At 44.8% G+C, this 17,541-nt stretch overlaps 1 protein-coding gene across 1 annotated transcript; it reads right to left on the bottom strand.

The window, feature by feature from the left end:
- Positions 1-3,293: 3,293 nt before the first annotated feature.
- On the bottom strand, positions 3,294-4,049 carry LOC130464183 (uncharacterized). The gene has a single exon (XM_056833641.1). The coding sequence runs from the start codon at positions 4,047-4,049 to the stop codon at positions 3,294-3,296; it is 756 nt and encodes a 251-aa protein (XP_056689619.1).
- Positions 4,050-17,541: the final 13,492 nt, after the last annotated feature.

Here is a 17,541-nt window from a genome sequence, read left to right as displayed (position 1 = left end):
TCTTTCTTCATGGTGGGCCAAAAATATCCCATGGTAAGAGTTTTGTGGGCTAAGCTTCTTCCTCCGGCGTGGTTTCCACATTCTCCATCATGTATATTGCGTAGTGTCGACTCGATCTCGTCATGATCTAGGCATCTCAGGTACGGTCCTGCAACTGATTTTCTGAACAATATTCCGTGGATTAGGATGAATCTGGAGGCTTTCATGCGGAAGGATTTTTCGTGGGTGACTCCAGGTGGGATGGTGTTGTGTTTGAGCCAGTGTTTGTAGGGGTCGCGCCATGAAGGCGTTTGAGTAGGTTGGGATTGTTCGGCGATGGGTAGGTTATCTTTGGTGATGGCTGGATACAAGTGGACTACGGGGATGGAAGTGAGTTTAGGTTTGATATTTGAGCCGAGGTTGGCTAAGGCGTCAGCCCGGGTGTTTTGATCTCTTGGTATTTGTTGTAAGGTGCATGAGTCGAACTTGTTCACGAGCCTTTTTGCTATTTCCAAGTAGGCCTGCATCTTTGAGTCCTTCGCTGCATATGAGCCGTTAATCTGACTGATAATCAATAAAGAATCACAACGTACCTCAAGTCGGCGGATATTCATGTCGAGTGCTAATGATAGTCCCAGGATCAAGGCTTCGCATTCTGCTTCGTTGTTGGTGGCCTTGAACTTGCAATAGACAGACTGTACTATGGTGTCCCCTTGTGGCGACTTTAGTACGATGCCGAGGCCTTTCCCCCGTATATTGGAGGAGCCGTCAGTGTATAGGGTCCATGTTGATGAGGATCCACCATCGGTCAATATGTTGACTTCTTGATCGACTTCATGTTGGAGGCTCGGGTTGAAGTCAGCCACAAAATCAGCTAGAGCTTGCGACTTGATGGCTGTGCGAGGTTCGTACCTGATGTCATAACAACCTAATTGTATTGCCCATTTGGACATCCTGCCAGACAACTCGGGCTTCCTCATGATTGACTTAATGGGATAGTTAGTTCTAACAGTGATAGGATGACATTCAAAATAAGGGCGTAATTTAACAGAAGCAACAACTAGTGCGAGGACAAGTTTTTCGAGATGAGAGTACCTTGTTTCGGCGCTAAGTAAAGACTTACTGACGTAATAAACAGGTAGCTGCTTCCCGTCTTCTTCTCATACTAGTACTGCACTGATGGTCGACTCCGTAACTGCAAGGTATATCTGTAGTTCTTCATTGTCTTTTGGTTTGGACAGTAGCGGAGGGTTGGACAGGTACCTCTTGAGTTGTTGTAATGCAGCTTCGTGTCGATCGGTCCAGCTGAACTTCTCGTTCTTCCTGAGGATGTCGTAGAACAATTTGCATTTGTCGGATGACCTGGAGATGAAGCAGTTGACGGCGGCCACTCTGCCTGCCAACTTTTGTACGTCTTTTTGATTCCGAGGGGATTGTAGGTTGATAATTGCACGAATCTGATCAGGACTAGCTTCAATGCCTCGTTGAGTAACCATATAACCCAAGAACTTCCCGGAGGAGACTCCGAATGAGCACTTGGTGGGGTTGAGCTTCATGTTGTACTCTTGTAGTACGTCGAAGGCTTGTTGGAGATGCGTGATGTGATCTGAGGCTTTCTTGGATTTTACCAACATGTCGTCGATGTAGACTTCCATTGTGTCGCCTAGCTGTTTTCTGAACATTTTGTTGACCAGGCGTTGATAGGTGGCACCTGCATTTCTTAAACCGAAAGGCATGACTTTGTAACAATAAGTTCCCCGCTCCGTGGTGAAGGCGGTTTTCTCTTGGTCTTCCGGGTGCATCGGAATCTGGTTGTATCCACTGAACGCATCCATGAATGTGAGCATCTCATGCCCTGCAGTAGCATCAACCATGGCATCGATGTGGGGTAAAGGAAAAGAGTCTTTGGGGCACGCCTTGTTGATGTCGGTGAAGTCTATGCAAACACGCCATTTCCCATTCTTCTTTCTGACTACGACGACATTGGCCAACCAGTCTGGATATTTTACTTCCCTGATTTTTCCCGTATCTAATAGTTGCTGAACCTCGTCATTGATAATTTGGTTGCGTTCTGGAGCGAACTTCCGCCGTTTCTGTTTGACGGGCTTATGATGGGGGTCAACACTGAGCTTGTGAGTAATGACGTCTGGGCTGATGCCTGGCATATCTTCATGGGACCACGCGAAGAAATCTACGTTGGCTTTGAGAAATTTGACAAGTTCCGACCTGATGTCGTCAGGTACATCACATCCAATAAAAACGACCTGCTCCGGCTTCGCAGGATCTAAGATAACCTCGTCAAGTTGCTCGGATTTAGGCTCCTTATAGATGGCTGGGTCAGAACCGGACTGTAGTTGCTATAATGAGGATTTATTGGTGGCTGAGGGCTTTAGAGCTGCCTTATAACATTCTTTGGACTCTTGTTGATCTCCTTTGATTTCCTGAACCCCCCATCGAGTTGGGAACTTGATGGTTTGGTGGTACATCGAAGGGATGGCCTTCATGTCGTGGATCCAGGGCCTGCCCAAGATAATGTTGTAAGATGAAGGGCAATCAATAACGCAAAATTTTACCTGTTGGTTGATTCCTTGAGCGTAAACAGGTAGGGTGACTTCTCCGAAAGTGGTCTTTGCTTCACCGCTGAACCCTATGAGCACGGTGGATTTTTTGACGACATTTGTATCTGGGTTGAGCCCCATCTCCTTGAGGGCGTCGAGCATCATCACATTAGTTGAGCTACCGTTGTCGACAAGGACTTGTTTGATCATGCAGTTCCCAACAGGGATGGATATCACCAAGCCGTCATGATGTTTATCCGAGATGTCTCCTGCATCAGATTCATCAAAAGATATAGGGGTTAGATATTTTGCGGCTACGGCTCGGGCCGGTCTGTCTATCTCGTTTTCTCGGGCGTGCCTCTTCGCTGCAGAATAAGTCAAACCACAAATGTCAGAACCTCCAGCGATAAAATTCACAGTTTTACTATGAGGGGGAGGCGGAGGAGGTCGAGATGGAGAGTTATAGTTGTCTTTGTTGACGACGCCACGGGCTTTGTCAGACATGACGTCCTTGAGGTATCCGTTTTTCAACAGATAGGCTACTTCTCTTCTCAACGCAACACAATCGTTGGTGGTGTGACCGATGTCGGCATGAAAATCACACCATTTTGAGGGATCCTTCTTCGACTCGGGTTTGCTAGACTTCGGTGGCCACTGCACTGCTTTCCCCATCTCCGAGAGGTGGTTCATCAGACCTACAGTGTCGACACAAAAAGAATATTTGTTAATTTTTGGAGGCAGATCCGGGTTGTTCTTCTAGTCGGAGTCATCGTCGTCTTCCACCACTGCTACGTGTTGAGGTTGGGAATAAGGGGCAGGACGATCATTTCTTCTCTTGGAATAGGGAAGTCGTCTTTCCGTCTTTGAGTAGTCATTACCCCCTTTCCGAGAATAGAGAGTTTCTTCCAACCTAACTTGGGCCATTGCTTTGGCTTGAGCATCTTCAAACGTTTTGAAGGGGTATTTAATCAGATCCCTCCAAAGGTCGGTTTCTCCGTACAATCCTTGTCTGAACGCTTTGATTGCTGCCGGGACATCACACTCAGGTATAGTCACCTTCTCCCTGATAAACCGGTCTATATAATCCTTCAGGGGTTTGTAAGGGCGTTGGATCACACGGTACAGGTCGCTCGTCTGCTTCTCCAGGCACCTGCTGCTGGCGAACTGCTGATTAAACATGTTGTCGAGATGAGAAAAAGAGGTGATGCATCCATTTGGAAGGCTGGTTAACCACTTCAAGGCGGGTCCAACCAGTGTCGAACCGAACCCCTTACAAATGCTGGCTTCCCTCATGTGTTTGGGGACTGGAATGGTAATCATCCGCTGCTTGTAGGTCAAGATATGTTCCCTTGGATCGGTCGTCCCGTCATACATGGGCATGTTGGGTGGGCTGAATCGTTTCGGGATGTCGATTGCATCAATAGGGTCAGCATATGGTGAGTCGGCATAGCTGTCTGGGATGGCCTCTTTGATCGGTGTTGGCACTCCTGGGATTTTGTTTATCATAGTCATGATTTTGTTGGAGTTGGTGATTTATGTTTTCACAGATGCTGTTGAGCACCGGGACGAGGGGGCTGAATATTTCGGGGAGGCTAGCTTGGAGATGTTGATAATAGGTGTTTTGTGGGTATACACCATGAGGTTGGTGAGGAGTGAACTGCGGTACCACTTGTTGCATGTAAGGGGGCATTCCTTGGGTAACATGGGTACCTGCAACATAAGGGAAAGGAGTTACGAAACCGTGACTAACTGGAACGACTGACCTGTTAAGAGGAGTGTATGGAGAATAGTTTCGAGAAGAGTCTGGGAGCATTAGGGCATTTGGAAACGCTGCTTGCGGTGCCTGGCTGGCTAAGGGAACCGCCATCAACTGGGGGGGGGTGCTCCTGGCGCTGAAGTAACTAGGTTGACGACAGGTTGGACGACTTGCTGAGAGAAGAGTTGGTCCCACGGCATTTGAGTCACCGGTGCTGATCCTTGTGCTGGAATTGTAACGGGCAGGGGCATCGACATGGTTACCATCGGGGGTGGTAACGGACGAGATACCGGAGCAGAGGCGCGAGCTGACGCCATGGTGGATGTCGTCATGCCGGCCTGAGATGGGGCGGCCCGGGCAGCTGTCGTGGCGACGACGGTCGCCGATGTACCTGCAGAAGTTGGTCGAGTTGGAGGCGGAGGAAGCCAACTCGGATTAGAGTGGGGCTGATTTGGTAACGGGTCGAACTCGCGAATCTGCTCGAGAACTGGACCCCCAGGCTCTCCAAAGGGTATATGGAGGGGATGATCTGGAGCGGCGTCAAGATCCAAGCGGCGGTTTAGCCCGGAGGTGTCTCGCCGGTACTGGAACCTGGATCCGCTAGCGATGGAGGCGGTGGACTTGACTTGGGAGTGCAATGCTTCATTTTCCTTTTGGAGGATGTTGATGCGCTGCTCCATGGCTTCGAAGCGACGAGTGATATCGTCGGATGAGCTAAAATTTCCGGCCATGGTGATTAGAATGGTATTATCAAGCTGTTTTTGATTGTCAGCCCCACGGTGGGCGCCAAATTGTTTTGGGCAAATTCGACTTAGAGACGATCTTACCTTGATGATGGTGCTAACAATCGATCGAGCTAGATAATTAAGAGTGACGAGAGTAAGTTGTAATAGCATGGAATGATAGTATGTTTTATTGCTTAGAAAACGTATATGTAAACTGACAAGATTAAGCCATTTTATAGGCTTTTACAATGAAAGTGTAACGCTTGTGCTTAATTGCACATAATTGGACAATAAATACGTAATGAAGGGCGGCTTCATCAAGGGTTCGTAACGGTTGTTTTGATCCCAACCGTTGAGAGGGAGTTCGAACGGTGCCACCATATGCCTTGCTGGCAGCCACGTACACAATGCTTGCCAGGTTTGTCCACGTCACCAAGAGGGTATTTCCCCCCCTAACAAGTTTCAAGGATAGAAGTGGGTACCTGAAATATATAGAGGAAAACTCTCACCAAACCTGCTGGAAAATACATGGAGTATCCCTAGATTTTGATGGCAAATTTGATGAATCCAGGAAATTAGAACAGATTCCGGTTAAGGTGATATAACAAATTAGGCAGAATGGATGGGGAGGGGAGAGTATGGTGATGAGAAGGTTGTCGGAAAGGCCGCTAATTCTATCTTCTTCCATTGTTAATGTGGTTGATGTTCGCCTTCAATTTTTTTAAAAGAAAAAACTAGAATTTCAGGAGCTGAAACTCAAACGTTAATCAGATTAACGTTTCAATATCAGTCCCTCTATCCACCTTATATTTTATTTCAGCTACTTGCCAAACACTTCTAATTATTTAAGGTGACTTATCATATTAGCACTTAATGATTTAAGGTGACTGAAAATGCTTACCAAACAGAGCCGAAATTGGTCTGCCATGTATAAGTATGTTGTACATTCGACACGGCACTAGAGGCACCACTGTGATCACATGGACATCATTTTATATTATAAATTAGTAACAGGCACGACGAGCCGACCACCGGATATCGAAACTCCGGCGATAGTTAGTGGAAATTATTGTTTAGCTTAAGCAAGAGGAGAGACATTATGTAACTGATTAGTTGGAGCCTTTGTAACAAACATTTTTCTAACAGAAATAGATTTTCAGAACTTCCCTCTCTAAACTTCTCTCTCTCTCCTTACCCAAAACTGTTCTTCAGTTCGTGAATTCCATCAAAGAATCATCATGATTTGATAATTTGATATGGTATTAGAGAATCCAGCGTTCTAATTCATCTATAATTTCAGCAATTAATTCATCTGATTTTGCGATTTCGCAAGGAAAAATTCCCAAATTTTTGATTTATTTCCAATCGATTTTTAGGTTTTAAAATGCCTGAAATCTCTACTGAAACTCCTTCTTTTTCTTCTACTCAACAATTTAATTCTGCGATTGTAGGGGGTTTTTATTTTCCTCCCGCACTTGTTGGATTTGCTTTCCCCTACGGGTTTTGTAGATTTTGAATATCGAAGGAGTCGCCACCAATAATGAGGGTCCGGTTTGGAAAGACCAAAGTTGACTCTTGTGGATAAGGCATTGAATCTTAGAAACGGATGGGGTGAGATCCGGGCTAGGGAACGAAATGCTTATTTTGCGAGCTTTAAAAAGTATATTCGAGTACATGACAAGGATAGTTTTCGAATAATCCTAGTCATAACACTAAGTTGGTTTGAGCATGAATTTTAGAACATAGAAATTGCTACTTGTATGTGGTCACTTTGCTTTAAAGTTAATTAAAGGAACCTAAGGCCGGTTTGTCCAAGAATTATCTTTGTTAAGCGTGATGTAACCTTTTGTATGTTATTGAATGTAGCATGTGAGGTGTTGAAAGCAATAAACATGTAAAGCATCATCACAAGATAGTAGGAATTATTGAAATGCGTACAAAACCACATCACCTTGAAATAGGTGAGTAAAAAGTGAGGAATTGAAATTGTAAAAGTAAAGGTGCGATATTGAAAGTGCGTTATTGAAATGCGATATTGAAATTGCGGTATTGAAAGTGCGATATTGAAATGCGATATTGAAATGTGCGATATTCAAATCCGATATTGAAATTGTATTATTGTACTGGAGATCCGAACGCCAAACAACTACTTAATAATAAGTTTGCCCGACACGGGATTCAATTCTAAAAATCTCAACTTTAGATGAGTTGCTCATCATAAAGTATCTTTTGTTTTGGTTATTGAAATAGAACTTGAATATAGAACTTGAATATTGAACTTGAATATTGAAATTAGGAGTCTTGAATCTCAAAAGATTAGACCTTTTAATGTTAAAAAGGCCTCACCTTTAATGTGCTACATAACTTGAAATTGATTCTAGTTTAAGGAAGTGATTACAAACAACCTTAAACATCATTAAATCTTGAAAGTGGGACTTGCATTTGAACACAAAAAATGAGGGTTCGTGTGTTCTAGTTTGGAAAAGGGTTTGCACTTTTCTAAACATCCTTGAACTTGTATAAAGTTGGGGCTTTTGAAGATTTGAAGTTGATTGTTGTAAAGAATACTTTCAAGAGTGAAAGCTTCAACTTACTAATCATGTTTTTTTGAAATCAAAGCATAAAGATTGAAACTTGAAATTTGTAGCAGAGTTTGGATGATCATTTGAGGGGGAATTTCAAGTATGAAATCCCCTCAAAGATTACTCATTTTTTGACATTTCCTAGTTCAAATGTGTGTATGAACATCATAAGCACATCATAAGAAAAGTTGAAATTATAAAGATGGAAACTTTAATTAAATCATGGTAATTTGTATTAGGGATTCGGAATTACCTAGTTTGGGTTAGGTTGGTTTTTCGATTAGTGCTCCCAATTTCTTAAGTATTTGGAAATTGAAATGGAAATTGTAGATTAGAACTAATTTTGTATTTGATTTTGAGAGCAGAATTTTGGATTACGACGTTGTATTAGAAATCTGCCTCCTCAAATGCTTAGGAAATTAAGAATTCTATAGGAGATTAAGCGGCTAAAATCCAAAAGCCTTCTGCGCCTGGCGCAGGAACAGCGCCTGGCGCTCGTGATGTGGCCCAGATTCCGCCAAAACAAGGACTATGACGTCGTCCTTGGTTTGTTTTGTATTGTTGTACTTTCGTACTATTTGTACGAATTTGGCACGTAGTGTTTTCTTGGGGATTAAGGCTTGGTTTGCGTCTAAAAACAAGCCTTTTTTGAATTTCAGATTTCGTGTTTGTACTCGGTTTTACGGGACGGGGCCGGCATGCTCGGTTTTGTGGGTCAGCGCCCGAATTTGGATTGCTTAATATCATTTCGACTGGAAAAGGCCTTGTAAGACTAATGGAGAGGTCCATTGGGTGAGATTGTGTTTGGATTTTTTAATTGATTTTTGAAAATTGAATTTTGTACCGAGTTCCGTGAAGTGAACGGGCTCGGGAATTGGACTTCAGATTTTGGATCTTGGAATACACTTTAGCAATTGGGACTTCCGCATGGAGTTTCACCAACCACCTATCAAGGATAATAGTATCGTCATCATCCCATTAGGGGAGACACAAATTAGGTATCTACAGAAGCCCCCACTTTGACTGAGTGTTCGGTTAGGAAAGGGAAAGTCAAAGTTTAAGCATAGGGACGGAGAACAGTCAAGATGCTCTGCAATCAAAACCATTCTTTGTCAGCCGGTACCTGCAGAAGACAGGTGTCAGGAAAAAGGATAGAGTCTACCTCCGTGCTCTTTGACGACTCTGATCTTTTGCATTTGTATTGTTTTTTCGTCCTTGACCTAGAACGGAGCTTGGCATCGAAAATTTTGAATTTTGAATCTTGGATCTTGAATTTTTGAATTTTGAATACCCGGAGTTAATCCGTTGGGCTTTTGTACGGAGTGCCGTCCAAGGCTTGACCCGCTGGAGAATATGCCTACTGGGGAAAAGAGTTTTTTTATTGACTTTTAGAATTTTGGAAATTTGATTGACTTTCCGGAGCTTGGGTCCGCTGTGAGTCAAACGCTTGAATCCTTGTATTTTTGGGACTTTGTATGCTTGAGATATTTATCTGTCAATGCTGGAGAAATAGATGTATACTAGTATTCCTCGAAAGGTAGCATGATTTGATGTTTGATGCCTGGTGCAGAAAATCGTAGCAGCAAAGTACGTGCAATCAGCACGGATGACCGCGCCTAGATTCTTCGCGCAAGGAGCAGTGGATGTGCCTGGTGCAAGGGCCAGCGCCCAGCGCAGGGTTTGCCTATATAAGACCCCTGCCGTGCTCTTGCATGAGCACACTCACTTGTTTCCTTCTTGTTTTCTCAAAGTTTGGTTGCTCTCTCCCCTTGGCTTCATTGCTCTTGCCTTGCCTCCGCCTTTATCCATCCAAGTATTTCATGTTTTTCTTATGAAATACCTTAGGATTGCATGTAGGATGGATTTTTTTTGTACTTGAAATGTTCTTGTATTTGTTGATGTTGTACTTGTATGGCAGTAGGCTTCTTGTATCTTGTATGAAGAGAATTGTTTGGTAGTTATTTGAACTTGAACTGTTGGAACTTTGAACTCTTGCATTTTGAATTTCGTACTTAGCACTTGTAGATAATGACTCCACTGGTGACCTCGGTAGGTCTTGTAGGAGAATAGACTGGGATAGCCTAGGTGTTGTTGTAGAATTTGAATACTTGCTTCGGCATGGATAGCCTAGGCGTTGGTGTAGAATTTGAATATCTGCTTCGGCATGGATAGCCTATGCGTTGGTGTAGAATTTGAACACCTGTTTCGGCATGGACAGCCTAGGCGTTGGTGTAGAGTTTAAATACTCCCTTGAAATAAAGGTCCCTGGCTAAACTTGTATGGCCACTGGGGATTTTTGTATTTTTGAATTTTTGTACGAGCTAGTATAGGATAGCCCCTAGACTTGGATGTTGATTTTGTATTTTGAATGTTTTAGTATGCCTCGTCATACTCGGAGGAAACTTGCCGAGTAATCGACTAGTCGAGCGGCCATGGAGGATGCTTTGGACAACGAAGCGGCTGAAATGGATCCACCGGCTGCTGGTATGGTTCCGAGAGGAAAACCTGTTTTGGAGGGGGACGGCTGGCGATCCACATACCGTGTATTCCACCCAGAGTTTCATTTGTCTCAGCGGCCACGCGCTGGTTTGGTATGCCTTGTACTGTGCTTTGAATTTGCTACTTGAACTTGTATAGGTTTGTATTGATCCACTTTTTTTGTAGACTTATAGGGAAGGAATGCGAACGTTTTGGTCTTTGGAGGAGCTTTGGACTATTTCTCCGACCATTCTTGGCGTCGAGGAGACCCAGGCGATTTGGGACCAGACTGGATTTGCTCCTTTCTGGGATGCTACGAGAGGCTTTAGAGGGAAGGTGGGCGTCAAAGCCCGGACACAAGCCTTGATGGAGCGGTGGTGGGACACCACCAACACATTTCACATGGGTTGGGGGGAGATTACTATTACTCCTTTCGAGTTTGCCATGATCACCGGCCTCCCGTTTTATGAGAGAGAGGTGGTTTTTTATGCCGCCTTGAAATGGCGTTCTGAGGGTGTCAGAGACTGGATCGGCCCTGTTGTTGACTTGATCGGAGATAGCGATTCCTCCGCTTATGTAGAGGTGATTTTTACTGGGCTCCGTATGGCTGGCATGACAGCGGAGCAGAGGGTTCGGCTCTTCCTTTTGGCCCTGGTAGGTCGAGTACTCGCCCCTGGCAGGAATTGCCCCGTACTGGTGGCCTTTTTGACGTCCTTGGGCTATTTGAGGGCTTTTTCGAGCCTCAACTGGGGTGGCTTAGCATACGACCACCTCTTGTCTGAGATGAAGAATGGTTCACGGACTACTCAGGAGAGTTCGACGAGCATAGCTGCTTTGTGGAGAGTATTGGAGGTATTTGGGACTCCTTGTATTTTTTTATTTGCATGTTTGTATGTTGTATTTTGTAGGCATAAGACTGACTGACGTCTCGTTTGCTTTTTGAAGATCTGGGCGTATGAGCATTTTCCTAGCTTGGCGCCTGCTCGCCTTGGAGTTGCGGCTTACCCGGTTTACTGCCTCTTGGGAAGGAGCGGTGCGCACACGGGTGTCTTTGGCGACCTTTCATAGAGTTTCGAGAGTTTTTTTCTCTAGAGAGGTGCATTTTCGTATTGTGCAGGAGCTCATCCCATTTGTACTTTGTATATTGACTGAGTTGTCTGTCTTGTAGGTGGTTTGGCTCCCTTTTGTTGCTGCGCCCACCCCTGCTTCGGCTATGCAAACCTTCTACTTGTCTGGACGGCGGGTGCTGTTCCCGGGGGTTTATCGCCCCATGTGGTATCTGGGTGTGCGAGTGACTCTTCAACACAGTGCAGGAGGCAGGTTTGTCCCTTTGGATCCTCCAGAGTCCATGCTGGCGAAGATTGCTGATGTCACCCGGGTCTATGCAGAGGCTGGTGGCGAGTCCATTTGTCTCCCGTGGGAGAATTTTGTAGATAGCAGGGCCAGCTATGAAGACCTCATTTCGAGGCTTGCTCCACCTGTTCGTTTTGCGCCGTCGGTGAGCTTTGGATATTGAATCTTGTATTCTTGTATTATTGAATCTTGTATAACTGGATCTTTGTACGTGTGCTAGTAGACCGATGAGATCGACCCAGAGGATGCTCCCTATCCTGACAGAGTCCTCTGCTATGTGGACTCGGATGGGGAGCAGGTGGAGGTTACCGTCCCGATGGATTCTCCTCCCGATCGCATGGCGACCAACTCCCTTCCGGAGTACTATGTAGCTGTAAGTACCTTTATATTTTCTTGAAATCGGTTGTAAATTTGTATCTGAAAATTGATCTTGAATTTTGTATGCAGACACCTCGGGTGAGAGTGCGTCGTTGGATGAATGTGATTGATTCCTTGAAGAAGCATTGTATTAACCTGACCAATAAGCTTGTTGGCCGGGACAAAGACGTGAGTTTATCAACTCTGAGGTGTTTGTACTTATGAAACTTGTATATGGATGTCTAATGCTTGAATTTTGAATTTTGTATAGGAGCGCCGTCGAGGCCACAAAGAACCTGAGGATAGGGGACCTCAAGCTGGTGTTTCGATAGGGCAGACTGGGCGTAGCTTAGGTTGAGGCCCTGATTTTGGTGCAGGGACCCGCCCGAAGCATTCAGATGCTGGTTGGGGAGATGTTCCCTCTTCTTCTGCTCAGCATGGTAGGCATCCGTATTCTTTCGGAGGTGCAGGCGGTCAGATGCCTTTCATGGCTTCTCATGGCGTCCACTTAGGAGCGAGCAGTTCTCAGCCCTGGGGTGCAGCATCTTGGACTCAGTGGTATGAGATGGAGGGATGCGCCAGGTTCAGGACCTAGAGATGCATCGTCGGTATATGGCGACCTAGCAGTCTTATCAGTTTCCTTCCCATCAGCAAGGACCTCGGCAGTTTCTAGTACCCTCCGTATCTCGGAGCAGGAGTCAGTTAACCCTGAGACGGAGCTTGATCGGGACCTGGAGCAGTATGTGAGCCGAAACAGGAACAAGGAGCTAGTGATCGAGCCTATGATTGAGGATGACTCGGACTGATCCTGCATGGTAGCGAGTTCTAGCTTTTCCTTGGTTGGGCTTTTGTATGTGGAACTTTGTATGGATATTTGTAGTTGTATTTGTATTTGGATTTGTATGGTTTGAATATTTAGATTTTGTATGGTTTTTGTATTTGAATCTTGGATTTTGTATTTTGAACTTGTATGATTGTTTTTTGAAAGGTTTTGAATTGAATTTCGTATGCGTTGTGTGTGAATTGAAATTTGTGGCTATATGTATGCATGTAAAATAAAAAAAATTGCCCATTTTTTCGGGTGTATATACCCACTATAAGCCCCCACTTTGACTGAGGTTTTTTGGTTAGAAAAAGTGCAAGTCAAAGTATATTCAACTTTTTCTTATGCACATGCTGACTTGACTTAGGACGCTGATCTAAGACTAGAAAGCTTTGAATTTTGAACAAATTGACCCGAAATTGACCCAGATGCTGATTCGAACTGCTTGAAATTGCGCGGCTTGCGACTTCTGGAATATTCGGCATAAATCATTGGGACTGATCGATTTTGTTGTACAATGCCATGAAGAGTGCGTACTTGATGTAATAAAGTAGCTAGGACGTTGGGCTAGTCCTTCTTGCAGGCTCTGCGCCTGGCGCAGGCTTTGACGTCCAGCGCAGGAGGTACTTTCGAGTACCACCTTAAGTGCTGGTTTTTGTATAAATAGGGAGCGATCCGGATCATTTTTCTTGCACCAATCCTTCCCTGCTTTTCTTCACCCTCTACTTCTTCACAAAAAGGAAGCAAATGGTTGTGTCTTTTGAAAATGCCTTGAACTCTTGGCTTGGTTCGCTAGGCAAACTTGAGAAAAGGGAGCTAGATGGCATGCATCTCGGGTTGCTCGTCTACTTCTGGATTGTGAAACTTGATATGCACTTCATCCATGCTGCTTTGGAGGCTTGGGATCCAATTCACCATGTTTTCCGCTTTGGTAACAACGAGGTATGTACCCTCCCTAAAGAATTTAGTGCCATATTGGGTTGGCCCCTTATGATAGAGCCTTGTATGCCTAGTGTTGAGGAACACTTTTTCTTGAATTTTGAGAGGTATTTGCGCCTGAAGCCCCCACTTTTGAGTGCTGTTGTATATGCCCGAGGGGTGGATTTGTCCCTCTTCATCACCTATTTTGCTGGTCTTGATATCCCCAAGGTCTATCGCATGAGGGCTTTGAGTTTTTGTATCTTTGCTCGCTTCCTCTTTTCGAAGCAGGGGTTTGGCAATGGCGATGCCTCCCTAATAGAGATTGTGGAGCAGTTTGCTTATGCTAGGGACCCAATGCCGCTTGTGATTGGCGAGACATTGTTGGGCCTTGATATGCTGAAGTCGGACCCCTCTTCTATGCCATCGGGAAGTCCGGTGCTACTCCAAGTAAGAATCTGGAGTTTCTTGTATGTTGAAATTTGTACTTGTATTTAGAACATTGAATTTTGAGTTGCATTTTTAAATTTTCCCCAAGGTCTGGCTTATGGAGAGACTCATGTTAGTGGCACCACCAGAGAACATGGCAAGCTATAATAGGAAGGGATTCACGGTGCGGCCCATGATGTAAGTCCTGCTTTCACTGGATGAGTGGCGTTGCGCACTCTCGGAGATTGGATCGTATATCAGGTGGGTAATTCCATGGTGGGGAATTGCTGCTATGAGATATGCACTTGGTTCTGCTATTTTTAGGGTGTCTAGCCTTTCAATGTTAGTCTTCTACTCTCCTGCTCGAGTGATGAGACAATATGGCTTAAGGCAGGAAATCCCGGATTGTGTTGAGAAGCATCTGAAAACTGTTGTACTGAACGCTGATCGCCTTAAAATTTGGAGGCGGTATTGGGTTGCCAAACCATTCTTGAACATTACATTCCCACCTGAGCCTGTTACTCTGTCTGCGGGGTATATTGTATGGATGAAAGATCCAAGCCAAAGGGACATTTCACTCTCCGGATCCGTGGGAGCCTGAGGTTCTAGAGCTAGAGGCCCTGCATCAATTGATTATGAAGAAGGTGACGGGAGTGTGGTCGGTTCAGTGCTTGGCCGTTCTAAGTCCAAAGGAGGTTCGTCGTCCTCCCATCTTGGAAGATTAGCTGGGTCATTCTCCCGCCGCTTGGGCAAGGGAAAGATTGATGAATGATTGCAAGAAGGGCAAGGGGATAATACTCAAGGTGCCAAGACTCAAGAGCATAGTCGCCCAACCCCATATCTTTGTAGGCTTGATGTGTTTTAAAATGGTATTTGTAGGAAATGTGTTTAAGAGTGTGTTTAGAAAATGTGTTTAGGAAGTGTGCTTAGTGGAAGTGGAAAGGCTTTGAACTTTGCTTCACTTGATTCCAACTTTATAATCGAATTAGCTTTGAAGATTATGCCAGATTCCACTTGAACATGCTTTGCACATTTGGAATAAGAACAACAACAATTGAATTTTGAAATAGATTTGATATTTAGGATGCCCTTAATTGAGGAAACTTTGAATTTTTTTTGTATTAAGGTGGCCGGGCCTCGGAATGAGGTTGCTACGTGTCCCGTTAAGGAATCAGGTCGAACGTAGTTCTAACTTACATAACTTTTTGAATTTTAAATTTTGAATTTTGAATTTTGAATTTCGAATTCAGACATAAAACTTCTTGAGCCGATCCAGGTTCGTCAAAAGAACGGAACTCAGTCCCATCGACATCTGTTAATTCGACTGCTCCTCCGGAAAGGATTTTCTTGACAATGTATGGCCCGACCCAATTGGGTCTGAATTTTCCCCTCGGGTCCATGACACTCTTGCGAAGGGCTTTCATGACGAGCTGGCCTTCCTTCATGTTTCGGGTTCTGACCCTTTTGTTGAAATGTCTGGCCACTCGGCGCTGATAGACTTGTACATGTGAGCGGCTTGAAGCCGTCGCTCATCGAGCATGACTAGCTCGTCGTATCTTTGATTGTACCCATGCAGCTTCTGGGATTTTTCTTTCAAGGACTATCCTTAGAGAAGGTATTTCCAGCTCAATAGGTTGTATCGCTTCCATTCCATAGACCAATGAAAATGGAGTTGTGCCAGTTGAAGTGCGAATTGAAGTTCGATATCCCCACAATGCGAAGTGCAGTTTCTAGGGCCAGTCTTTGTAATTTGTTGTCATCCTCATGATAATGGTTTTGACATTGTTGTTGGTTTCTTTGACTGCCCCATTGGTATGTGGACGATAAGGCGAAGAGCGGTGATGTTGAATTTTTTACTCGGTGAATAGATCTTCACACTCGCCTTGGAAATGGGTTCCCTGGTCACTAATGAACTCGTGAGGAACGCCGTATCTGCATATGATGTTTTCTTGTATGAATTGGGCTACTTCTTGGAACCCAATATTTTGAACGACCTGGCTTCGACCCACTTAGTGAAATAATTGATTGCAACCAGTATGAATTCATGACCCCCGGTGCCTGTTGGAGTGACTTTGCCAATGACGTCGATACCCCAATCTGAGAATGGCCATGGTGATGATTGTGAATATAGAAAGGATGGGGGAATGTGCTTCAGGTTCACCCACTTTTGGCTGATAGGCCATTTCTTGACGACGAAATAGCAGTCCCACTCGAGGGTGGTCCAGTAATACCGAGCCCTAATGACTTTGAGAACCAGCATCTTCCCATTCATGTGAGTACCACAGACCCCAGCATCCACGATGTCCATGACCTTTTGTGCTTCGTGCTTGTCAACACATCGGAGATTGGGGCCGTTAGGGGACCTCTTGTATAGAATGCCGCCTTTTAGGACGAAGTTGGCTGATTGTAGACGTAAATCCCTTTGACTTTTGCTTGAAAAATGCGGTGGATATTCGGAATTTTGTAGATACCTTTAAATGTCTGTAAACCAAGGGTCATCTTTGTCAGGCTCGACGTCGTCAATAGCATGGACATACGCTGCTTCTTGACGTGTTTCAATTATAAGGGTCATTTCGGCCATGCCATTTGGAATGTTGATCATTGATGCCAGTTTTTCCAGTGCGTCGGGGAACTGATTCTCCTCTCTTGGGAGGTATGTGTAACGAAGCTCTTCCACTTGCTCAGACAGCTTCTCGAGATAGGACTGGTACAGGGCAAAGCTTTCGCTTCGAACTTTCCATTTGCCGGAAATCTGATTGATGATTAGGGAAGAGTCCCCATATACTCTAAGTTTCTGGACAACCAATGCTATGGCGGCTTCCTGGCCCATAATGCATGCTTCATATTCGGCCGCATTGTTTGTAACATTGAATTGTAATATTGCTGAGATGGGAGTGTGAGTGCCGCCAGGAGCTACTAAGATTACCCCGACACCACATCCGCTTTGGTTAGAGGCACCGTCAAAGTGCAGCGACCAACTGTCGTCGCTTGTCATTAGAATTTGCTCATCTAGGTCATAATTCTCCTCTTCTACCTCGATAGGACATTCGACTAGGAAATTTGAGACCGTTGAACCCTTGATAGATTTTTGAGGAATGTATTTGAGGTCGAATTCAGCCAACATAACCAACCATCTGGACAGCCGTCCATTGAGAATCGAGTTTTGGAATAGGTATTTGAGAGGATCTGCTTTGCAGACCACGTGCACCTGTATGGGAGAGCATGTAGTGTCGTAGTTTCTTTGTGGCCCAAACCAAGGCGATGTTGAGCCTTTCGAGTGGAGTATATCTGGTCTCGTACTCAAGCAATTTCTTTGCCTTTGATTTCTTGGGCAAGCATGGCCCCTACTGCTGAGTCAGTTTTTGTAAGGTAAAGCCTGAGTGGAACACCCGGCATTGCTGGCTTTAACACTAGTGGATTTAAAAGATATCCCTTGATGGTGTCAAATGCATGCTGACAGTCTTCGTCCCATACCTTTGGCTCACTCTTGCAGAGCTTTCGAAACATTGGCTCACAAATCATGGTGAGTTTTGAAATGAATCTGTTGATGTATTGTAATTTGCCAAGGAAACCCCGAATCTCT

The sequence above is a fragment of the Spinacia oleracea genome, chromosome 1, assembly GCF_020520425.1.
Source record: "Spinacia oleracea cultivar Varoflay chromosome 1, BTI_SOV_V1, whole genome shotgun sequence".
In the NCBI taxonomy this organism is placed as follows: domain Eukaryota; kingdom Viridiplantae; phylum Streptophyta; class Magnoliopsida; order Caryophyllales; family Amaranthaceae; genus Spinacia; species Spinacia oleracea.
The sequence above is the reverse complement of the archived record's forward strand: the minus strand, read 5'-3'. Positions and strand labels throughout refer to the sequence as shown.

Bases quoted from the DNA above. Each gene is read 5' to 3' on its own strand.
- LOC130464183 (XM_056833641.1), bottom strand. From the start codon at position 4,049: ATGACTATGATAAACAAAATCCCAGGAGTGCCAACACCGATCAAAGAG.